Source organism: Xenopus laevis, chromosome 2L (genome assembly GCF_017654675.1).
Source record: "Xenopus laevis strain J_2021 chromosome 2L, Xenopus_laevis_v10.1, whole genome shotgun sequence".
Taxonomy (NCBI): Eukaryota; Metazoa; Chordata; class Amphibia; order Anura; family Pipidae; genus Xenopus; species Xenopus laevis.
This window is the reverse complement of record NC_054373.1, coordinates 1374236-1400132: the sequence shown is the minus strand read 5'-3', so window position 1 is coordinate 1400132 and position 25897 is coordinate 1374236. Positions and strand designations below refer to the sequence as shown.

The 25897-nt window shown below is 44.3% G+C and overlaps 1 protein-coding gene across 2 annotated transcripts in view; it reads right to left on the bottom strand.

The window, feature by feature from the left end:
• Positions 1-7479: 7479 nt before the first annotated feature.
• Positions 7480-25897, bottom strand: part of gsk3b.L (glycogen synthase kinase 3 beta L homeolog) — a 49734-nt gene continuing 31316 nt past the window's right edge. The window contains exons 4-11 of one of the 2 annotated variants that reach the window (XM_018244924.2): positions 15556-15666; positions 15190-15320; positions 14011-14117; positions 13692-13789; positions 10938-11033; positions 9159-9363; positions 8935-9033; positions 7480-7840 (exon numbers count right to left, since the gene is read on the bottom strand). In XM_018244924.2, the coding sequence (XP_018100413.1) occupies positions 7773-7840; positions 8935-9033; positions 9159-9363; positions 10938-11033; positions 13692-13789; positions 14011-14117; positions 15190-15320; positions 15556-15666 (915 nt within the window). In that variant the 3' untranslated portion in view covers positions 7480-7772. 2 annotated transcript variants of the gene reach the window in all.

Below are 25897 nucleotides of genomic sequence, written 5' to 3'. Positions count from 1 at the left end.
GTGATCATATCCCCTTATATATTTATATATAGTGATCATATCCCCTTATATATTTATATATAGTGATCATATCCCCTTATATATTTATATATAGTGATCATATCCCCTTATATATTTATATATAGTGATCATATCCCCCTTATATATTTATATATAGTGATCATATTCCCTTATATATTTATATATAGTGATCATATCCCCCTTATATATTTATATATAGTGATCATATCCCCTTATATATTTATATATAGTGATCATATCCCCTTATATATTTATATATAGTGATCATATCCCCTTATATATTTATATATAGTGATCATATCCCCCTTATATATTTATATATAGTGATCATATCCCCTTATATATTTATATATAGTGATCATATCCCCTTATATATTTATATATAGTGATCATATCCCCTTATATATTTATATATAGTGATCACATCCCCTTATATATTTATATAAATTAGTCTGACATGACCTATCCTTCATAATGCCATTAACTAGGACAAAATTTTGAATATGATTGTAATACCTTTTTAAATATTGGAAATACATCAGTTAATCTGACAAAATCAGAAATAGGGGCAGGTCTAAAACTGAACTAAGTTCTCTTCGAACCCGGGGGTGTATGCCATCTGGCCCTGGCTCTTGTTTACATTAATTTTCATTAAAGCTTCATGAACCATATCCTGAGTCAGCCACTGACTAGATTGAGTCATGAGCATCTTTAAACAATTAGTGCTTTGGCTCTGAACCTCTATTATTGTACACATTCCCATAAATGCAGTTATCAGAGGAGATTTTCGAGTAAATTTGTAATGTATGTTCTTAAAAATATTCCCTATTATTTTTGAGACAATGACGTGTGAAGTTTGTGTTTCTTTCTAAAGCAGGAGTTTGTTAGAGGCACCGGGGGAGGGAGTCGCCAACCCCTTTGTACACAGGACTGAAGAAGCACATTTAAACCCAGAGTGATACTTAAAGGGGTGGTTCAGATTTAAGTCAACTTTTAGTATTTTATAGAATGCCCAATTCTAAGCAACTTTCCATTGGTCTTCATTATTTATTTGTAATTGTTTTTTAAATGATTTGCCTTCTTCTGACTCTTTCCAGCTTTCAAATGGGGGTCACTGACCCCATCTAAAAAACAAATGCTCAGTAAAGCTACAGATGTATTGTTACTTTTTATTACTTATATTTCTGTTGAGATCCTCTCCTATTCATATTGCAGTCTCTTATAATTACTGCTTGTTCGCTAGGGGAATTTGAAATTGCCAACTGCTGAATAAGAAGCTTAATAACCCAAAAACACAAATAATAAAAAAGACCAACTGCAAATGTTCTCAGAATATCACTCTCTACACCATACTAAAAGTTAACTCAAAGGTGAACAACCCCTTTAATACTGGTAGTAAAAGCTTCAAAATCGACTGTGCATGTCCGTATGTTCTTTGTACTCTCTTTTCTTTCTCCAGTTCCTTTTTACAGAATTGCAGCTATTACAGTAAATAAAGAGCTCATCTGTGAGAAACATAGGTTAGTCTGCTTAGGGGAACATAATCTATCATTTTATGGGTATCATCTCAATTTCTAATGTAGCATCACTCTCAACCAACATCTTTTTTTTTTTTTTTACTACAAATATACTTTTTATACATTACAAAAAAAAAAACCAGGGATTAGTCTTTGCAAGTGAAGCGATCAGTTCCCCAATTTTAACTCGATTGTTGCTTTATAATTCTTGTGGTATTTAAAGAGAAATCATCCATTGCTGCATGGGGGGGTCCTTAATACTTTAGAGATCACTAGATCCATTACAGCACAATTTCTGATTGGCTCCTCAACAACCTGTGCCATAATATTGCCATGTCCAAGTAACTGAACCCCTGGGTAATAGTGACCATAATGTTATATCATTAGGGGCACATTTACTTAGCTCGAGTGAAGGAATAGAATAAAAAATACTTCAAATTTTTTTTGGCTACTTCGACTTCAAATCGAACTAAAAATCATTTGACTATTCGATAGTCGAAGTACTGTCTCTTTAAAAAAAACTTCGACCCCCTACTTCACCGCCTAAAACCTACCGAAACTCAATGTTAGCCTATGGGGAAGGTCCTAGCCAATTTTTCGATCGATGGATTAAAATTCTTCGAATCGTTCAATTCGAAGGATTTAATCGTTTGATCAAACGATTATTCCTTCGATCAAATGAATACTGCTAAATCCTTCGACTTTGATATTCGAAGGATTTAACTTCAACAGTTAATTAACCCTCGATATTCGACCCTGAGTAAATGTGCCCCTTAATGTCTGGTGCAAAAAATAAATATACACTGGGGCAACAAAAAACATGAATTTCAGAAAAGCTAATTTTAGTGCCTTGAGGGCTGCCCTACAGAGCATTGATTGGGGCGTTAGGTTTTCAGCTAAAAACATGATTTTAAATCATTACTGTTCTCAATTTATTCCCTTAAGGACTAAATGTAGAAGCTCTAAGAATCATCCTGTGTGGCTTAATACAGAAGTAAAGAAGTTAATAGGAAAGAAGAGAAAGACATTTAATAATTACAAGTCTGTTGGGGCAGAACCTGCATTTAATGAATATAAACACTGTAATAAATGTTGTAAATCAGCAATCCGGAAGGCAAAGATAGGAAATGAAGAGTGCATTGCAGCTGAGGTAAAGACTAACTCAAAAAGTTTTTTAAGTATATTAATCGTAAAAATATGCGGGTTGAGAGTAACAGTTTGTAGATTTGTTCCCATTAACTGATCTGGCAGTACTGTTGCTCCAGTCAATATCTGGGTAATTACCCCATTATCATTACTTTACCCAAACTAGCCTTTTCTATTTGCATCAGAAGCTTAGCCTCCTCCTCGTCACATACACTGGGGGGTCTATAGCGATTCCTACAATTAATTTGCTGGAATCTTTACAATCAGTGACAAGCTCCACCCCTCATTCACCTGCACTACTTCCTGTGTTACACTTGATTCCCTTTTTAACATACAGAGACACACCTATTTCTCCCGGTCCCTCCAAAACAAAGTATAACCCAAAAGAGCCATGAATATCCTGTAAATTATATCCTTATAAACGGTGCTTAGTGAGGTGAATCGGATCTTAGTGATGTCATTTCTGTCACATGACTCACTGAAACTTGTGTATTATAATAAATAATGGAGTTCCATGATCTTCAGCCTCATGCTTTTTTATGGTCATGGAACTCCTCGTTAACTTATAACATCCTTATATATACTATATACTTTATTCACTATATATTTACTGCCCAGTCATGTGATGGATACAGCCATGTTTCAGCAATACCAATGACATCATATTTCCCATCCTGTGCCAGTACCCCCAGTTCTCCCATTTCATTGGCCAGCACCTTCCATTAGTAACATACTCCTTGTGTGTATAGGCATCAGTACACAAACCTGTTCTACAGGAGTAATCCTCTTTGTTCTACAGTGAGCAACTACAGGTAGTAGCTAGAGCAAGGGTCTACAGCGAGCACCCGCAGCGAGTAGCTTTAGTAACTACCTACAGTGAGCACCTATAGTAAGTACCTACAAAGAATACCTGTAGTAAGTACCTACAGTAAGTACATACAGTAGCCATGCAGCAGAACAAAGGAAGCCCAACAGGACAAGCACAATGACCACTCCCACTCCATTTACTTTGCGTTTTCTTTTTTTTCTTCTTTTTTTTTTATTTCATTTCCAGACTAACCTACTTTTTTTTTATTTAATGCAAATTACAGATACCAGGTAACTATATCGGAATTGTGTCACACAGAACAAAATGTATTTACAAAAGGGCAGGGGATGGAGGAAAGAGAGGCGAGATATCTCAGATTAAGCATACTTATAAGAAAAATAAAAAAAAAACTGTAACCCCTTCGCTGTGGGACGGCCTGGGGGGGGGGCGTAGAGGTCGAGTAAAAGAAAAATTCTGGAGATTCAGTCACGGAGGCATTCAAGTCGTAATGTTTTACACGTCTGACGGGTTTTTGTAATGTGAATGACATGTTTCCTAAGTAACCAGTTCCTCGTGGGTGTGGATATTTACTTTTTTTCTTTTTTTACACATATTGGATGGACCACCCTGGCGGATCCATCAAAAACACACATCATGGAAGCGGATATTACAAGCAAAGCAAAATATATATATATATATATGTATGTATATATATTTATATAGAGAGGATATCACAGCTGAAGGCTACATTCTGAGCACATTGCCGCTCGCTCCCTGCTCCGACCCCCGTTGCCCTTAAAGTTGCCAAAAATCAAATCCATTTATTGCAGTTTTTGCAAAACAGACAAACAACAGGGAAGGGGAAATGCTTTCTTACCCCAGGTATGAGGCCGGCCGTGGGAGAGTAGAAGGGAGGCGGGATCTGTGCTTATTACATTCCGTACAGGAAGCCGGGATGCGCAACACGAGAAAAGCAGGAAACAAAATGGAGCAAATGCAGCATGTCGGACTTCCCCTTTAATACTGGGCGAGCGGCACTGAGGATTTTGGCATTTCTCTAGTTATCAATGCAATAAAGTGCATTTGCCAAGCCCACTGTTACCTCTGCTATAGGGTACAGAGTGGGCGGAACATCGATATATCTCTGGCTGCTGATTGGCTAACAAGTCAGACAGGGTAAAGGTTCTAAATCTATAGACCAAAGGAAAGATGGCGGACACAAAGCAGAACGGGTCCCAGATTGAGATCAGTTTGTTGAGCAATTTGATTTGGTGATGTGACACGTAGGCCAATATATTGGGGGGGCAGATTAGGGAGCAAAGAGGAGCCTCAGCTCATGTCCCCTTCCAACTGTCCCAAACATTTAGGGTTTCACTCACAAGGGGGAACTAAAATGAAAAACTGTACAAATAAAACTGAATAAAAAAGGCTGCCTTGTTGCATCGTCATGGTAACAGGCTCCCTCCCCTCTGCATAAAGCGACCAGCACAGCTTGCAATTGTGACATCACTGCTGGGAATAACATACATATTTATGTTCTTCATTCAGTTTAGTCGAGCTGCAAACAGGACAAAGCCAACCGGCAGTAGCCAAGGGGTAACATAGACTTGTGCCAAGGAATATGCCACCTGGGAGCTGAAATAGAAAAGCCGCCCACCATTGTATTGCTGAGCCCCATACAAGAGATAAGAAGAGGCTCATACAGGGACAATGGGGGAGACATTTAACTATTTCAGCGTCGGCCTATTTTCAGCTTTCATTTTTGGTGCCAATGTGGCAAAGCATTGCAGAAAGCCGAGGTATAACTGACGGCAAGTCAGTCGGCTCAGCAAGCAGAGGGGCAAACTAACCTCATTCTAGTGGAAACATAAAAGTAAATGGATAAAATTTCCCAATGTGCTTCACACGAACACCATAAAACACTCACCAGACCCCCATATAAAAACCACCTGCTAAAATCCAGTTATGGGCCCCGTAATATGGAGATCTGCTTATAGAGAGAGACGGGGTAACTAGGAATTGTTGGGGCAAATAAAACATTATGGCACTAGCCCGGGCACAAGTAACAGGAATATGACAGCTGAGTGATCACATGATACAATGCAGTGGCACAACACATTCTGAATGGGGCACACGGCTAATAAAAAGGAACGGACTTGCCTTTAGAGAACTACAGCTCCCAGCATGCCATGTTCTGTTCTGCTGGGTCTTAGGTGTCACCAGGGAATGTTCAAAAGCTTTCAGTGGATTTAATAACTAGAGGCCGTCACTGTTTGGGCTAAAGGGGAACTATCGCGAAAATAAAAATATAATATAAGCTTCAGCATACTGAAATAAGAAACTTTCTAAATACAATCAATTTAATATTCTGTAATGTTTCTGAAATAATCAAGTTTATGTTCACTATTCCTCTCTCAGCATCTGTTTCTCTTCATTCTGTCTTCATGCAGCAGTTGGGTGTCAGATATTCACTGACAGTTACATCCAATATATCTTATAGGGGGGCTCCTTTTGCCTAGAAGATGTATTAGAGGTCACTCTATTAAACTCACCAGACATCATGTCTCTCTACATGCAGGATTAGTGCAAAAGGCAGTTCTTTTGTTACATTTGTACTGGAATCAGTTATGTGAGTGAGCTCTAATACATCTGCTAGGAAAGGAGCCCCCCTATAAGATATATTGGATGTAACTGTCAGTGAATATCTGACACCCAACTGCTGCATGAAGACAGAATGAAGAGAAACAGATGCTGAGAGAGGAATAGTGAAGATAAACTTGATTATTTCAGAAACAATGCAGAATATTTAATTGATTGTATTTAGAAAGTTACTTATTTCTTTACGATGAAGCTTATATTACATTTTAATTTTCACAATAGTTCTGAGAAACGATTTCCTTATCCAAGTGGCTATGGCTCTTCCTTTGCACTGGTGTCGGTAGCGTTACAAGAGGAGGCCAGGAGTAGCTTGCCGTGCCCTATATGCTCTACATTCAGACTAACAAGGCTAAGAACAGGGTGGGACAAGGGATTTGGACCAGTCAGTAGCCAGAGAAGAGGTTGGTTCCACCCAGAGTAGAAATGACGGCTGAAGCTGGGTACGTATGGGTGAAACAGGGAACCCCCCGTTTATTTGCACCATTCCAATCTTTAGTAAGAGTGAGCAGGGGCAGTTTCACATGCGGGGGGTGGTGGTTGTATATGACCGTGTCATACACAGACCGGACTTACTAAATAACAAACATGAGAAGCCGGCGGGATCTGCCATACTAATGCCCTTGGGCAGCAAGCAGGGGTAACTAGTGGCAGATATACATGGCTCAATGTAGGGCTGATGTGTTAACTCCTCAGTGCAAGCATACAGTGAAAGGGTTAATCTATGTGCCACATCCCACCTAAGCTGGGGTACACCTGGGACGACTTCGATTTCTCACTATCGTATCCCCGATTTGGCAAAAACAGAAAAACAACCATTAACGACAGACTGGAAAAGCCAATGAAATGTGTCGTTCTACGTTGCCCCCAACCACAAGAAAACGGAGTGGTGCGGGGCCCCAACCGCCGCTGTAAATAGGGGGGCTGAGCTGGGGGTAAACAACACAGAAAGGACAGGGGTTGTGCCATGATGAGAGCTGTAAAGACTTCCAATCTGTGCACATAAAGCAATAAGGCACTCTGAGAATCAAGCTGGTGTGGGGCCCTTGAACAGGCTGCTGCAAACTGATGGAACCTCAAAACCTTGTTGTATTGTGTACAGTCAACCCGTCCCTGACTACCCCCAACCCCGATGATTACAGCAGAATCCTTAGGAATAGAGCAGACAGGGGGTCCGGAAGGAGCTGAGAGCACGGCAGTGGCTGGGAAGGGGGCTCACCAGCGCAGGAGAAGGTAACCAGTCCAAGGGAGAGAGGAGAGGCAAAAAAACACTTCGCTTCTCGGCTCTCGCAAGGAAAACTCCATCGGAGTGAGATTTACAGAAAAAAAAAATTAAAAGAAAAAAAAAATCTGTATTTATAGATATTTTACAAGGTTAAATAATAATAATAATAATAAAAAAAACCCAAAAACTGAACCACTAAAAATGAACAGAAGGTGGCGCTTCCTTTACAGTTTCTTTATGTATATATATATATATATATTCAGCTTTATCCTCGATACATGTGGCCAGTGTTTTGAGATGGGAGTCCAGGGACAGGGTGAGTGGCACCCCCTCTCTCTGTTGCCCAACCCCCCTTGCTACTTTTTGCCCGTTTTCCCGTGGGCGGCGCATGCTTGTTGGCTCAGGAGGAGTTGGAGGCAGATGCAGAGGCTGCGTTGTTGGTCGACCCGCGCTCCCCAGTGTTTGAATCTGAAAAGGATAAACATGGAAAGTCACTTTGTGTAGAATTTTTGGGATATGGTCCCTGCTATTTATAGGGGAACAAGGGGTGATGAACCTTAAAGGGGGAACTATTGTGAAAATGCAATATAAGCTTCATCATACTGAAATAAAAAACTCTATAAATACAATCAATTTAATATTCTGTACTGTTTCTGAAATAATCAAGTTTATCTTCACTATTCCTCTCTCAGCATCTGTTTCTCTTCATTCTCTCTTCATGCAGCAGTTGGGTGTCAGATATTCACTGACAGTTACATCCAATATATCTTATAGGGGGGCTCCTTTCCCAGCAGATGTATTAGAGGTCACTCAAATAACTGATTCCAGTACAAACAAAATCTAACAAAATAACTGCCTTTTGCACAAATCCTGCATGTAGAGAGACATGATGTCTGGTGAGTTTAATAGAGTGACCTCTAATACATCTTCTAGGCAAAAGGAGCCCCCTATAAGATATATTGGATCTAACTGTCAGTGAATATCTGACACCCAACTGCTGCATGAAGAGAGAATGAAGAGAAACAGATGCTGAGAGAGGAATAGTGAAGATAAACTTGATTTTTTCATAAATGATGCAGAATTTCTAATTGATTGTATTTAGAAAGTTTCTTATTTTGGTATGAGTTTATATTACATTTTCATGATAGTTCCCCTTTAAAACTGGGGGACAAGTGTCTTGGATAGGGGGGTGCGGTACAATCGCCCCAGTAGGAAACCAAGGGGAATCTCTGTGGACATTCTACTGCCTCAAGTGTACCGTGGGGGTCTCATGCAATATAGGGGTCAGTAGGGGTCAGTAGGCCAGGCTTCTAGTAATAAGCAAAATGATTTCAATTCAGGACAGTAAATTTGGTTGGGGAGGCCAATGGCAGACAGCAGCCTATCAGAACATGAGCATGAACACAGGGCATTGTATAAAGGCATCTGATCATCGTGTCGTCAATATAAAGCTATGGTTAGGCCCTATACTGAGTAAGGGGTACAGAACTCAATGCAGTGACCCCCCCCAAATAACTCCGTAATGAGCCTTTCACATCGCTGGATCTGTGCGTCTCGCTCACCTGATGTCGATGTTGTATTTGATGTTGTGGACACAGCGGCCTGGTTGCGAGCGTGGGCCGGGATGAGAATTGAGGAGAGAGAAGGATTGCTTGACAGCTCTGTTGTAAAAAAGAAAAAGAGAATCCTTTTCAGCTGGGGGTTAATGATTTCATTGAATAATCACACCCAGTGTCCGTGTTCTGTCCAGCCGCTTCTCTATTGGCCACAAGGGGGAAGCCGTTACCTTGAGTGGTGAAGTTGAAGAGAGCGGGGAATTCGCGTCCGTTGGGAAGTTTCAGATTGGGGTCCCGCAGTTCGTCGAAGAAGGAGTGGGCACAGGCATCCAGGGGGGTGAGGCGGGAGGTCGGGGTGTATTCCAGCAGTCGGCTGCACAGAGCGATGGCCTCGGGAGGGGTGCGTGCTCGGAACACCTGCAAAAAGACATAACCCTTTAAAGATAAAAAAGAAAAATACAGATCTGACTGAGTTGTTGGGAAGAGATCCCTGATCAGGGGTGGAGGAGATGGGATGGAGACTGACAGCACCTGCCCCTAGAACACTGCCCCCTGCTGGTAACTGTGTATAGACCAAGCCACACTCATCATCAGTCCCCACTGAAGGTTTGGTTACAGGTCCGTTTGTCTGTCAGTACTGGAGAAAGCCCAGGCTCACAGTGATGTAGTGTCTCAGTGCAGCCAATCACTCACATACACCCTGGCCTGATGCACCAATCACAGAGCTCTGTACAACTGCCAGCTGTGGGGTGACTGTCAAGCTGTCCCTTTACTGTATTTGCAGTTCTACAATGTCCCCTGAACGTCGCCCACTACTGAATACACACAAATAAACAGCAATAAAGTGCTCTTATGTGGCCCGAGGACTAAGCAGCACTCACACAGCTCACTGGACCAAAAAGCATTTGCCTCTCAGCTTGTCCCTGTGGCTTTCATTTGGTTAATTATCACTAAGAGTTTTGTCCTGTTGCCCCCCCCCCCCCCCGACACATTAGTTGCAAGTCTGTGCGGCTCTTCACACCCAGGGGCAACACTGCTGAGAGAGAGACCACTCACACTCCTGCCCTGGCCCCTTACTGCTCTGATAAAAGAGAACAATAAATATCACTGCGTAAGTACAGCGGAAATTAGTGAGATCTCTCTCCATCATCAGCCCCAGTCCTGCCCCAACACCATAATATACTTTATATCTGCCCCAACAGTCACTATATACTTTATATCTGCCCCATCTCTTCCTTATATCTGCCCCATCTCTTCCTTATATCTGCCCCAGTCCTGCCCAAACACCATAATATACTTTATATCTGTCCCATCTCTTCCTTATATCTACCCCGTCTCTTCCTTATATCTGCCCCATCTCTTCCTTATATCTGCCCCATCTCTTCCTTATATCTGCCCCAACATCATAATATACTTTATTTCTGCCCCAGTCCTGCCCCAACAGTCACTATATACTTTATATCTGCCCCATCTCTTCCCTATGTCAGTCCCAGTCCTGCCCCAACACCATAATATACTTTATATTTACAGCCACAATATATTCTGCTCTGAGGCTGATATGAAGATATAATATTATGGCTGTTGAACAAGGCTAGGGAACAATGGGTCACCTCTGTTACAGTGTTTAGCCCGATGGCTACAAATATAATTCCTGATGCCCAGAAAACTGTAGGCAGACTTAATATTAGTGGCAATATCTTGGTGTTCTCCTCAGACTCAAGGCTCCATCAGTCAGTAAATGGCACATTAGCCAAGTGCTGAGCCTTTCATTGTATGTCTCTATTTCCAGACACTAGGACCTGCCATACAAATAAAGTGGTGGCACTCACTACTCATATGCAACGCACTTCCATTCACAGGGATTATATTTAAGGAACCAGACTGGGTTACTCTACAGCTCCACACACTTATCTGCAAGATACAGCCCAAGCCCCCCACTGTGCACCCCACAGCTGTCATGGAGTCAGGATGGGTGGGACATGCACAGGACAGGGGGTCGTGACACTCACCTTAGTCCAAGGATGCGCCTTGATCTGTGGGAACTTGAACTCGGTGTAGTTGGGGTTCATTTCTCGGATCTGTTCTCGAGTCGGGGTACCCAGGACCTGAAACGAACAAGGAAAAGTGCAACCAGGTAGTAGTGTGTATATAGAGGGGCCCAGTACCCGTGTGTCTCCTATTGGGGTATTAGCCATCAATGTATAAATACAAATATACAGGGAAGGAATGAGGTGGGTGGGGGTGTTTCAATGTTGCCCTCGGCTGAGAGTGGAGGGGCATCATTGGAACATAAATATAGAGCCCAACAGACGCGACTTATTAGCAACGAGCAGAGTTCAGAATTCTGAGGTGCCTTGAAGGAAGGTGAGACTGTGACACCAATAACTGTCAGTGGGTTATGGGCCCCCCGTGTGAGGCTTGAGATGGGGCCCAGTGAGGCCGAAGGAACAAGACCCAGTAATTGTACAACCTGCACTGCTGCTCCTGAAACAAAGTAGCATTCCACTATGTCTTCATTGGTATTCCCTGTACTAAGCACAATTCAGCAGGAACAGTCCCTAAATTTGCTCATAGTCTGTACAGAGAGATCCCATAAAACTATGGCAGTATAGGTATTCCCTGTACTAAGCACAATTCAGCAGGAACAGTCCCTAAGTTTGCTCATAGTTTGTACAGAGAGATCCCATAAAACTATGACAGCATAGGTATTCCCTGTACTAAGCACAATTCAGCAGGAACAGCCCCCTAAGTTTGCTCATAGTCTGTACAGAGAGATCCCATAAAACTATGGCAGCATAGGTATTCCCTGTACTAAGCACAATTCAGCAGGAACAGCCCCCTAAGTTTGCTCATAGTCTGTACAGAGAGATCCCATAAAACTATGGTACATAGGTATTCCCTGTACTAAGCACAATTCAGCAGGAACAGCCCCTACATTTGCTCATAGTCTGTACAGAGAGATCCCATAAAACTATGGCACATAGGTATTCCCTGTACTAAGCACAATTCAGCAGGAACAGCCCCTAAGTTTGCTCATAGTCTGTACAGAGAGATCCCATAAAACTATGGCAGCATAGGTATTCCCTGTACTAAGCAATATGCAGTTTTGATACTTTTCTAGACCCAGGCCAGAAGGCACCAGTAGACCTACACAATCCCCACCCATTGCTACGTGTTATTGTGACGTCATTCCCTGCTGATTAGTACATATGTTTCTTGCATGCGGTTAGGCCTGGGGCCATAGACTGGTGATATCACTGTCCCATGGGGGTTATGGGAAGTCTCAGATTTCCCAGTACAGGATTCTGCTTGTTGTGGAATCTGCAAATCTCCCTGATTTCCCGAATTACACAGCGCTGAGGGGCATGTAGCAACCAGACCCCAGCCTGTCCCATCAGCTACAGACATGGGGCTTTTATAGGGCAGAATATCTTGTACAACAGCCAGTGAACAGCTGTGTGCTACAGTATTTACACACAGAGGTGGGGGCTGCCATATCGATTACCTTGGTTCTGCAAATTAGGGATGCACTGAATCCAGGATTCGGTTTGAGATTCGGCCAAATCCTTATGCCTGGCTGAACCAGAATCCTAATTTGCACTTGTAAAGAGAAATCAAGTGACTTTTCATCCGCACTTTTTCCTTTCCCATTTCTATTTTGCATATGCAAATTAGGATTCTGGGATTCGGCCAAATCCCAAACAGTGGATTCGGTGCATCCCTAGTTATTATACTAACTATGGATAGATCAGTGAATGGATGACTTACACCCAGCTAGTCAAGGTCCTATAGCACTGTACCCAGAGTGCACCTGGGGTGCCTTTACATAATAATCAGTGGATAATCAGCTTTACTATTCCATTTACCTTTAGTGACAGGATAAAGTGCAGCTCTGCCCTGAGCAAAACAAGCTTTTTACTGAAAATACAGATTTTTGTTTATGAACAGAGAGAAATCCCTCATTATTATTCCATATTTAACATTATAAAGCAGGGTATTTACAGTTGAGGGGGGACTGTAATGAGCTCTAAGGTCACCCCTCCACATACCCTTCATGCATGGGCAGGAGCAGAGTACAGTTTATGTAGATACAGGTATATAGAGGATGTGTTTGCCATATGGAGGGGCAACATGGATTCCCTTCTCTGGTTCCAGCAGGAGCTCATTGGGCTACAGCTGAATATTTCAAAAACACAGCAGATGGATACTATTTCTATAGGCTTTTGGATGTGAAGGTGATCAAAGAGAAGGTTTATGATGGATTTATTACCCCAAACCAATGGATTGGAATCAGTTGTTACACTATGGGAGTCATCATCCTGTTTATAACTAAAATGAAATCCAAATCAGTACGTTTTCCCAGCTGTAGAAACTTGAAGGTGGAGCTGATAAACAGGAATAACAGGAGAGAAGTTTGATACATTCCTGGTGAGGGGTAACCGCTATATGTCCAGAGTGAAGAGCACAAAGTTACACAGGGGGTCACGATCATGTTTTCCCTTTGTTATGCAGGACGGTGGTGTGAAGGGCTTGGACCAGCAAACCCTATCATTTAGCAACCCCCATTGATTTCTTATCAGAGAGGGGGAACCTTAGGAAATCAGGAGGTACATTCAGACACCCAGGGGTCTATAGGGTCTTGAGGTCACGGGGGAAGGTTTCTCTGATGCCGTTGGATGAATAATGGACAATAAGCCAAAACCAGGGGCTTATCATGCACAGCAGAAACTAAATGGGGCTGAGCTGTGAGTCCAAGCTCTTACCTTGATTATCTCAACCAGCTGATCCACCCCGCTGTCCCCCGGGAAGATGGGCTGACCCAGCAGCAGTTCAGCCAATACACAGCCTGCTGACCACACGTCTGGGGGAGAGAGAGAAGGAGCAAACATTAGCCAATGAATGGAAACCATTGAACATCGTTCCTGAGGGTTGCTATGGTTTCAATATGGAAATATCTGGAATCTTTGCAGCAATGCCATTATCCAATGCAGATTGTTGCTCACTTGCTAGTTCTTCCTGCACCCTCTGATAATACTGTATTAAACATTTATAAGCAACAAAAGCAGAAAAGTCGGAACGTACCAATACTGGAGGTGTAATCTGTGGCTCCAAAGATCAACTCCGGGGCCCTGTAGTACCGGGAGCAGATGTACGACACGTTGGGCTCTCCACGGACCAGCTGCTTGGCACTGAAAGAGACACAAGAGATATCCGTTAAAATGAGACAACAACATGTACAGACTCTGGTCCCTCAGGGGTTAACACATATAGAAAGCAAGGGCAGAGTGTGCTTATAGTCAGGAGCGAGAGGCACGAACACTATATACAGTGTAGGCACCAATAAGCAAATAACTTTTAGTTAGAACACATTGATGGGGAATGTGGTGCTGGGAAACGGCACTGATACCTCCTGGTTTTATCTTCCTATAAACAGCAAATCCGTTGCACAGGGGGCAGGTAAGGCCACACAGGTACAGAGGTTACACAGCTCCGGACATTCAAAGGTTAATGACAAAGGGGGTTAAGCACTGAGTATGGCTAATCATATCACAGTCCAACTACTCTGTGCCAATGATCTGCCCACACAGGGAAGTGATCTCATTATCCTGAGACGCAATTAGCTGGGGGAATTAACAAGCACATCAGTTGTGTCAGTCCAGTATCTATATGTCAGCATTGCAAGTTATAGATCACCAGCATGTGGCTTGTTCAGCACATTAAAGGGGTTGTTCACCTTTAAATTAACTGTTAGTATGCTGTAAAGTGATATTTTGAGACAATTTGCAATTGGTTTTCATTTTTTATTATTTGTGGTTTTTGAGTTATTTAGCTTTTTATTCAGCAGCTCTCCAGTTTGCAATTTCAGCCATCTAGTTGCTAGGGTCCCAAATACACTAGCAACCATGCACCAATTTGAATAAGAGACTGGAATATGAATAGGAGAGGCCTGAATAGAAAGATGAGGAATAAAAAGTACCAATAACAACCTTACAGAGCATTTGTTTTTAGATGGGGTCAGTGACCCCCATTTGAAAGCTGGAAAACGTCTGAAAAAGAAGGCAATCAATTAAAAAACTATAAAAAATAAATAAGTAATGAAGACCAATTGAAAAGTTGGCCATTCTATAACATACTGAAATATAACTTAAAGGTGAACCATCCCTTTAAAGCCAGAGATTTGAAAATGGCATGGTAGTGGCAGGGAGAGATGGATAAACATTATATGACAGTCAGCAATGCCTGGGGCTGACAGTCACTCACCTGCCAAAGTCGCACAGCTTGAGTACAGCAGTTTCTGGGTCCAGCAGTAGATTCTGTGGTTTGATATCTCGGTGGCAGATCCCAAAGGAATGGATGTAGGCTAAACTGCGGAACAGCTGATACATGTACAACTGCCAGGAAAGAACAAAGATGGAGTCAGTGACCCCTAAGTACAGAGAGTGCAGGCTGTATGATCTAGGGGTGCAGTGGCTACATACAAAATGAACACACAGGCCTGTGCAGCATCTGGTTGCCCAATGACCCCTATATACAACACAGCCTGGGTTACCAGCCCACTTACCTCTTTTGGCTGTAAGACCCCAGTTTCCCTGGATACATCTCACACACCTTACTGGGGGTCCTTACCTTGACGTAGATTATGGGGAGCGCCTGCTTAGCCCGGCTGTAATGTCTGGCCACTCTGTAGACAGTTTCGGGTACGTAGTCCAGCACCAAGTTCAGGTAAACTTCATCCTTCTGAAAAAGGAAAGACAGAGTAATGGGACCGGGCTCTCACAGTTGCATCACATTGCGCCTACAGGTATGAGATGCCATATCATCCAGAAAGCTCCGAATTACAGGAAGGCCAGTTCCCATAGACTCCATCTTACTCAAATAATTCCAATTTTTAAAATCAATATCCCTTTTCTCTGTAATAAAGAAACAGTACCTTGATCCCAAATAAGATATAATTAATCATTAGCAGCAAACCAATCCTATTGGGTGTATTTAATGTTTAAATAAAATTTAAATAGAATTACTGTATGAAGATCTAAATTATGGAAATATCCCTTTGGGCTCGGAGCATTCTGGATAAAAGGTCCCGTACCTGTACTGCATTCCACATGAGCCCAAAACTATATGAAGCACCAGGCAGCAGTCTGTATGATCACATGACTTATGAGAACTGCGCAGGTTACCAAAGATCAGGGTGAGGGGCACCTCTAAGTTCATGTGCCTGGATCCTTCTGGGGGATGAAGACTTGTTATAAGGGGAGCACACGTGATGTCAGAGCATTAGGAGGCAGCATGTGGGTGCAATCTGCTAATCACATTGTAGGACAGGGTTTCTGCAGCCCACCAATTGCCTGCTGAATGCTGCCTTGCACTACTTGATATGGTTGTTGCCACACGGGGGATGCAGCCCTCTGCCCTGCTACTGCCCATGCCCTGCTACTGCCCATGCCCTCTGCCCTGCTACTGCCTATGCCCTGCTACTGCTCATGCCCTCGCTCTGCTACTGCCCATGCCCTCTGCCCTGCTACTCCCATGCCCTCTGCCCTGCTACTGCCCATGCCCTGCTACTGCCCATGCCCTCTGCCCTGCTACTGCCCATGCCCTGCTACTGCCCATGCCCTCTGCCCTGCTACTGCCCATGCCCTCTGCCCTGCTACTGCCCTCTGCCCTGCTACTGCCCATGCCCTGCTACTGCCCATGCCCTGCTACTGCCCATGCCCTGCCCATGCCCTGCTACTGCCCATGCCCTCTGCCCTGCTACTGCCTATGCCCTGCTACTGCTCATGCCCTCGCTCTGCTACTGCCCATGCCCTCTGCCCTGCTACTCCCATGCCCTCTGCCCTGCTACTGCCCATGCCCTGCTACTGCCCATGCCCTCTGCCCTGCTACTGCCCATGCCCTCTGCCCTGCTACTGCCCTCTGCCCTGCTACTGCCCATGCCCTGCTACTGCCCATGCCCTCTGCCCTGCTACTGCCCATGCCCTCTGCCCTGCTACTGCCCTCTGCCCTGCTACTGCCCATGCCCTGCTACTGCCCATGCCCTCTGCCCTGCCCATGCCCTGCTACTGCCCATGCCCTCTGCCCTGCTACTGCCTATGCCCTGCTACTGCTCATGCCCTCGCTCTGCTACTGCCCATGCCCTCTGCCCTGCTACTCCCATGCCCTCTGCCCTGCTACTGCCCATGCCCTCTGCCCTGCTACTGCCCATGCCCTCTGCCCTGCTACTGCCCTCTGCCCTGCTACTGCCCATGCCCTGCTACTGCCCATGCCCTCTGCCCTGCTACTGCCCATGCCCTCTGCCCTGCTACTGCCCTCTGCCCTGCTACTGCCCATGCCCTGCTACTGCCCATGCCCTGCTACTGCCCATGCCCTCTGCCCTGCTACTGCCCATGCCCTGCTACTGCCCATGCCCTCTGCCCTGCTACTGCTCATGCCCATGCCCTGCTACAGCCCATAGCACTTTATTGTATTAAACAAATAATTCATTCTACTATTTTTTGGGTCTGCAATTTGTACCGGACCACCAGGGTAGCTCTTTCACTGGAATATATGGTCTCCTGTGCCTGTATGGAAATACATACCCAGGAGGTAAAGACTGCCAGTAGATGCCCCAAAGTACAAGTTGTACCAATAAGAGAATGGATATATATCAAATACATATATCTATGGTGGGCCTGTGCTATTCACCCTATGAAAGGGAACCCATGGCACACACAGCAGGCAGGTCAGTGCCACACAGATATACTCTGTACTAACATTATGAGGTTAAAGGGAAACCAATCCTATTTATAAGTAGAATTTACATTCAATTCACTATAAAAGCGCAGTAATTTAAACTGTAATGAAACCGTGCCCGGCAGATGGTGGAATGGTTACTGGGTCTGACAAAGGAATGCGTGTGACTCCCAGTTATGGCAGCGCCCGTGTGAGATGCCACAGAAAGCACCTATTGTTTCCTGAAACAGCACAATGTCCCTTTAAGGGAATGGCAGGAAATCTGTCACTGGCACCACTAACTGTCAGCCGATGAAGCCAAATGCAGGGGATACATGACTGCTCCCTGGTGATTACCAACACGTTGCAGCTCCTGGCACCTACAGCAGGGTAGCAATTTCAATTATGGATCCGCACACACCAATTTTCTGCAGTTTTCTTTAATTTTTATTCACCACCAATATCAACGTTTCGGGGGGGTACAACCTCCCTTCGTCAGGATATATATCCTGACGAAGGGAGGTTGTACCCCCCGAAACGTTGATATTGGTGGTGAATAAAAATTAAAGAAAACTGCAGAAAATTGGTGTGTGCGGATCCATAATTGAAATTGCTACTATTGGAGGGCCTCGTCAGGCCGGAGGATAACCGGCACCACTAAAGCAGAAGAAGTGAGTAAAGTTCCAGGAGTGCGGTGTAACCACTTCAATACAACCTACAGCAGGGTGACATTCTGGCACAGGCTCACGTGTCTGTACTATGGGACCGGAGGGGGCGGCCATGTGTACTAAAGGAAAGCTATGTATGACATCCCTGTGAGCGGACTCGGATATCCCGGGAATGTGTGACTGCACTCGAGCCAAATCCCTCACCAGCTGAGTCACTCAAGGCAACTGGCAGCACCGCTCACCCCCTGCACTGTTCACCCCCCCCCAGACACCCCCATTCTGAATCCCACTAGAGACGGCCGAATAAGGAATTAGAATATGGCCATTCAGTATTGTATTGGGTATATATTTATATACGTATATATATATATTAGAGGAGGTGCCATATTGATTCCCTTAGACAGTACAGTATGAGGGTATAGCTTATTGTGTGCCCAGAACATTCCTTCTCTGTATATTTGTATTTATACATATGGGAGGAGGTGCCATATTGATTCCCTTAGACAGTACAGTATGAGGGTATAGCTTATTGTGTGCCCAGAACATTCCTTCTCTGTATATTTGTATTTATACATATGGGAGGAGGAGGTGCCATATTGATTCCCTTAGACAGTACAGTATGAGTCTATATGAGAGTGGGGCATACATGTGGGTGTAGGAGGGGCAGATGGTGGGCAGAGTCATGGTTCTGCCTGTGAGTGGCCTGGGCTCCAATGAACACAGAATGTGGCGGGTAAAGTTCTGGTAATGGGGATGAGGACAGGGATAAATATCTGCATTAGCAGCAGGGTCGGAGGTCGGCAGCAGTTGGTTTCCGAGGGGCAACATGCATGAGTACGAGTAGTAAAGTGCGGGCATGGGTGGCAGTGCTTGGATGGCACTCGAGCCAATACTGATTTATTATTTATAGTGTCTCTGCAGGACAGGCCACAGGGAGGGCCAATCAATAATCTCGTTCCATGACTAGTAAAGGTATGGGCACAGAGCCACAGAATGCAGAGAAATACACTGCTGAGTTAGTTATACTGCTCCACAAGCACTGGGACCTTCTGCTTGAGCTGAACCCCAAGTCTAAGGCACATACGAGGTGCAGCAGCAGCAGCTATTCCCACGCCAGTATCATGGACTTTGTATCCACATGTAACAGTGATAGTGTTCCTTGTGCTGGGCTCACAGCGTCCAAACCCCAAATAATGAGAACATGACAACACCCTATACATATGTTTAGGAAGAGGAGTGACTAGAATCAGTATGGGGTACCGGACTACTTCATACTGCTCCGTTAACTCTACCTTTAGCTCTTCTTTAATATCCCTCTGGCTGTGCCAATAAATGGGGCAAATAAAAGTGAATGTGCCCTGGGTGTAACTGAATGAAATATCCGGCACATTAATGAAGAGCTGCAAAGCTTTGTAACTAATGGCCTGTAGGAAGGAGCAAGTAGAACAGTTACTACTGACTGATGATACATTTTGCTGACAAAACAAAGAGATTTGGGGTGCTGAGGGGTAGATAACGTGGGGTGGTGCTGGGGGTAGATAACGTGGGGTGCTGGGGGTAGATAACGTGGTGTGCTGGGGTAGATAACGTGGGGTGCTGGGGGTAGATAACGTGGGGTGCTGGGGGTAGATAACGTGGGGTGCTGGGGGTAGATAACTTGGGGTGCTGGGGGTAAATAACATGGGGTGCTAGGGGTAGATAACGTGGGGTGCTGGGGGTACATAATGTGGGGTGCTGGGGGTAGATAACGTGGGGTGCTGGGGGTAGATAACTTGGGGTGCTGGGAGTAGATAACTTGGGGTGCTGGGGGTAAATAACATGGGGTGCTAGGGGTAGATAACGTGGGGTGCTGGGGGTACATAATGTGGGGTGCTGGGGGTAGATAACGTGGGGTGCTGGGGGTAGATAACTTGGGGTGCTGGGGGTACATAACGTGGGGTGCTGGGGGTAGATAACTTGGGGTGCTGGGGGTACATAACGTGGGGTGCTGGGGGTAGATAACTTGGGGTGCTGGGGGTAAATAACATGGGGTGCTGGGGGTACATAACATGGGGTGCTGGGGGTAGATAACATGGGGTGCTGGGGGTAGATAATGTCTAGAAACTGCCCCAAGCATCACCCTGCAGGGGGAGTTCTTCTCACAGGGCACTGGGTTTTTAAACATGAACTATGAAGGTTTTCAAAAAGTTACAAAGCCCTCCACATAAATATGCCTGAGGTCAGTACCTATTCCTGGATAGTAAAGGGGGTCTGCCCTCTGGATGCACATTAATCAATGGGGGATGCAGGTAGCTGTAGTTCAGCCACAGGCTGCAGATCGCTCCATTAGACTGACTGCTCTCTGGGGTTTAATGCCTCTTCCCTCCATGCTATAGGGGAGAGATGAAACTAAAGGGCATAAGGAAGAATATTTGGCATATAATGCACAGCAGCACCTGGTCATTCCTAGAAGTCAAGAGGGGGCACATTATCCCCTGGGTTGGCATTTGGCCCTGTGCGCTTGGCAGGCTCTGTGCCAGTTCAATGACCACAAAGAGCTTTCACATTGGCCTTTAACATCCCACGACATCTGAGAAACCCACAACTGGCACAGGCTGATATTAGGCTGCACTCACCTCCATATGGGAAGGAATTACTCCTTTCAAACCCCAACAAGGACTGAACACCACTTAAAGGGGTCTTTCACCTTACAAGCACCTTTTTCAGATTGTTCCCCAGAAATAAAGACTTTTTTCAATTACTTTCCATTTACTATTTTTTACCATTTTTCCAAAATCTAAGTTTAAAGGGGAACTCCACACAAACATAACTTGAACTTTCTGAAAAGTAAACATAATTTCAAGCAACTTTGCAATATACATCAATCAAAAAATACAGACTTTTCATGATTTTTAATGGTTTCTCACAGTTCCCTAAGCCCAGCCCCCTGCTCTCCTGCTGATCTGTCTGACTACTTTGTATCAACTGTCCTCAGCCTGTATCCTCCAATCCCCACAATTCCCTGCACACGTGATTTCAATAAGGAAATGAACATCCCAGTGCAATGCATTGTGGGTTATGTAGTTCCTGCATGCTGTCTGTAAGCTGTGGAGTAGTTGTTATAATGTGTAACATCAGTGTTTAGTCCCTCCTTCTCTGCCAGGATTTCAAATGATGCAGAAAGAGAAGAACTGTTACACAGCTGGATTTCTGCATAGAAAATGCCATTTATTCATACGGAGTTCCCCTTTAATGTCCCTGTCTCTGGTGTTTGAGTCTGACAGCTCAGTAATTCAGGGGCAGACTCTGAACTGTTACAATTTTACAACATTGAGTTGATACAATGAATTGATCCATTTCTCAGATTTTTTCTGGAGTATCAGTAACTATTGTATCATGTCTAACAGCTGCCTGTAATGAAACCCAGAGATTCTGCTCAGCAGGGACAAAGATTAGAAATGTAACAAATAAATGTATCAATTGAGAACAGTTTACAGGGTCGGCGACCCCCTCCCAACAAGGTAAGAAACAACACTTTGCACTTCAATATTGGAAAACCAGTCACACATAGAAAATAGGAAGTAATTGGAAAAAGTCTTTATTTCTGGTAATCTGTCCGACACCAAATGAACTGTAAAAAGTGTTGGAAGGTGAACAAGCCCTTTAAGCTGGACATACATATGGTGGGCAATAGAAGGCTGATCCGACTGTGGGCCAGTTGGATTGAGGACCTCTTCAAGGAACCAATGCATTCCTCCATCGAGCAGGGTTTTTAAGCCCAGCCAATGGACAGCTGGCCGACTTTTGGAGAACCCCCTACACTGGGCAATAACTTAATCTGTTGGCAGTTTATATCTGACCGTGTATGGGGTTATTTAGAAGCAGAAATTGATAATTCTACCATCTTATGGATATAGGAGGTCTCAGCCCTGGCACAATCAGCCTGCAGGGAGTTTCTCATTCATTCTGTTCAGCAATGTCACAATCAGCATGCAGGGAGTTTTATTATTATTATTAACATGTATTTATATAGCGCCAACATATTGCGTAGCACTGTAAAGTTAATGTGATTATACAACTAAATGACATGAATTATATACATAGAATATATGGAGATACTTACATCACAATCAATACCGGTACAAAAGGTGAGGAATGGCCTATGCAGAAAGAGCTTACACTCTAAAGGGAAGGGAGTAATACACAAGGTGTGGGAGTGGGCAAGATGGAATTAAGTGTGTGAAAAATGTGGTACTGTATGTGGTGTTGCGTTTGGTAGTTAAGCAGAGTGAGGGGAGGCTTCTCGAAAGAAGTGCGTTTTCAGAGATTTTTTGAAAGCAGAAAGGTTGGGAGAAAGTCGGACAGACCGTGGGAGAGAGTTCCAGAGGAGGGGTGCAGCCCTTGCAAAGTCTTGAATGCGAGCATGTGAGGAGGTAATGAGAGAAGAGTTGAGGAGCAGGTCAGTAGAGGAGAGTAGTAAGCGAGTGGGTGAGTATATAGAGATGAGTTCAGAGATGTAGGGTGGAGCAGAGTTATGAAGTGCTTTGAAAGTCAGTGTCATGAATTTGAATTTGATTCTGAAAGGTAACGGAAGCCAGTGCAGGGATTGACAGAATGGCGAGGCAGAGGAGGAGCGGTTGCTGAGGTGTATGAGCCTCGCAGCAGTGTTCATTATGGACTGGAGAGCTGACAGTCTCTGGAGGGGGAGGCCAATTAAAAGAGAGTTACAGTAGTCTAGACGCGATATGATGAGAGAGTGAATAAGAATTTTGGCAGCATCTTGGGTGATAAATGATGGTATTTTGGATATGTTCCTTAGGTGGAAGTGACATGATTTAATAAGTGACTGGATATGAGGAGTGAATGACAGGGCAGAATCTAGGATAACCCCAAGGCACCGGGCCTGGGGAGAGGGGGTGATAGTGGAATTGTTAGCTATGATGGATACTTCGGGGATGTTACTGGTGTTTCTTGGAGGAAAGAGAACCATTTCAGTTTTAGAGAGGTTTAATTTAAGGTAACGTTGTGACATCCAGGTAGAGATAGCGGACAGGCAGGAGGAGACGCGAGTTAGGAGTTCTGGGTTGAGATCAGGAGATGAGAGATAGATCTGAGTATCGTCAGCATAGAGGTGGTAGTGGAAACCATACGAGTTGATTCATTTGCCGAGGGAGGAAGTATAGAGGGAGAATAGTAATGGTCCCAGGACAGAGCCTTGAGGAACAGAAAGAGGTAGTAGAGAATATGATACTCCATTGTAGGAGACACTGAAGAAACGATTGGTGATGTAAGAAGAGAACCAGGACAGGGCTGTGTCACGAAGGCCAATCGAATGGAGGGACTGGAGGAGGAGAGGGTGATCTACAGTGTCAAATGTGGCTGAGAGATCAAGCAGTATTAGTAGGGAGTTTCTCATTCATCCTGTTCAGCGATGTCACAATCAGCATGCAGGGAGTTTCTAATTCATTCTGTTCAGCAATGTCACAATCAGCATGCAGGGAGTTTCTAATTCATTCTGTTCAGCAATGTCACAATCAGCATGCAGGGAGTGTCTCATTCATTCTGTTCAGCAATGTCAATCAGCATGCAGGGAGTTTCTAATTAATTCTGTTCAGCAATGTCACAATCAGCATGCAGGGAGTTTCTCATTTGTCCTATTCAGCAATGTCACAATCAGCCCAGCAGGGAGTTTCTCAATGGTCCTGTTCAGCAATGTCACAATCAGTCTGCAGGGAGTTTCTCATTCCTTCTGTTCAGGGAGTTTCTCATTCCTTCTGTTCAGCAATGTCAAAATCAGCCTGCAGGGATTTTCTCATTCGTCCTGTTCAGCAATGCCACAATCAGCCTGCAGGGAGTTTCTCATTCGTTCTGTTCAGCAATGTCACAATCAGCATGCAGGGAGTTTCTCATTTGTCCAGTTCATCATTGTCACAATCAGCATGCAGGGAGTTTCTCGTTTGTTCTGTTCAGCAATGTCACAATCAGTCTGCAGGGATTTTCTCATTCGTCCTGTTCAGCAATGTCACAATCAGCCTGGCACCAGTTACCATGGTGATAAGCAGGTACGGTACATCTTTGCCACCAGTCAAACCAGGAGACACCCTATCTACCTAAAGAGCTGACGATTATTCCCCCACCAGTACAGTGTTATGCCCATGAGCCAGCAGCATGGAGTGATGGTATGGGGGCATTAGTGCATACGGAGTGGGTATCTGGCAATATTAATGCTGAGCATCATATGGAGTCCTGCAGCAGGTCGGGTACCCTGCGGGATGAGGGTAGGATTTTCGGATGTGGGTATAGATGCTGGTCTGCGGATCTCATCCAAAAAATTTTATTATATTATGTCAATATTTTACTCCTTTTACATTTTAACGAGACGTTTTTCTGTCCCTGTCCACTTTTGATGATGTCACTTTCAGTTTGCAGAAACAGCACTTCTTGTTTAATGGTGGTCAGTGGGTCAGGGTTGTGGATAAGGCAGTTGCAGGTCGGGGTTAGGGTTGCCATCTGGTCGGTATTTTACCAGCCTGGACGGTAAAAATGATGGTTGATCCCAATGTTATTAATAGGGAAACATTATAAATATATAGGAAGACCGGTATTTTTTTTTTTCCAGAAAAAGGACTTTATCATATGGTGCCATCCAGGTGCCCCAGTGTGTTTCAGCAAGATAATGCCAACCCCAATAGTGAACATATTAAACCAGCATAGCTCCATAGTAACAGACTTGGGGTTACTACAGAGTACAGAGGAACCCCCGAAGTGTTGAGTACTTGGTATCCTCAACCAGGCAAGAATGGAGCAAAACTCCAGCAACCGGACTCCTCACTTCCCAAACGGCAACAGAGTCCTGGAAAAAAATAGGAGGTGCAACATAGGGGACAACATGCCCCACACCCTAACTTTTTGGAAAAACATGTCGCCGGCATCAAATTATCATAAAACAACTCTTCTATTTGGAGTATGGAAACCGATATGAGAACACTGTGATATTCCCAGGAAACCCCACACAATTTTGGTGGAACTGGATTTATAGACCATGTATATACATAAATACATAGACGCACATACATGTTGCGTACATAATCACTGCCTGCTCTATGACAAAGAGTCTGGGCCAATCCTCAGTGTCTCTATGAAAGCCAGCCAATCCGGGAGCCTCCGGGTGCCATTAATCCAAGGAACGTCATTCCCATGGCTCTATGCAACGCAGCACTAAAAGCAAATCTATATCTGAACAAATCACTGCAGCGTTGCACATGGTCCAGAGCCCAGCGCAGGGGATAGAGTTGTGTCTCCGACAGGGCCGAAGGTTCCACTGAGCACACCAAGCCTCAACAGGACCCCTTGTGCTCTGAAGATGATGTTGTGTAAGTTGCTATGAACTGCCACTATGTGAGTATATATATATATATAGTCAAATGGTCACAGCCTCATTGCACCCCCACCTAATGGTTTTAAAAAATAGTGGTGAGCACAAGTTTCCCTTGTTTGTTATAGTTATACAGGAGCAGTGACCAGCTCCATGTTGTAGCTCCCACCCTTCCCAGCTATAGTCAGGTGATCCCACTGGTGTCTAATAAAAGGGCAGCCAAGTATGGGGGTTT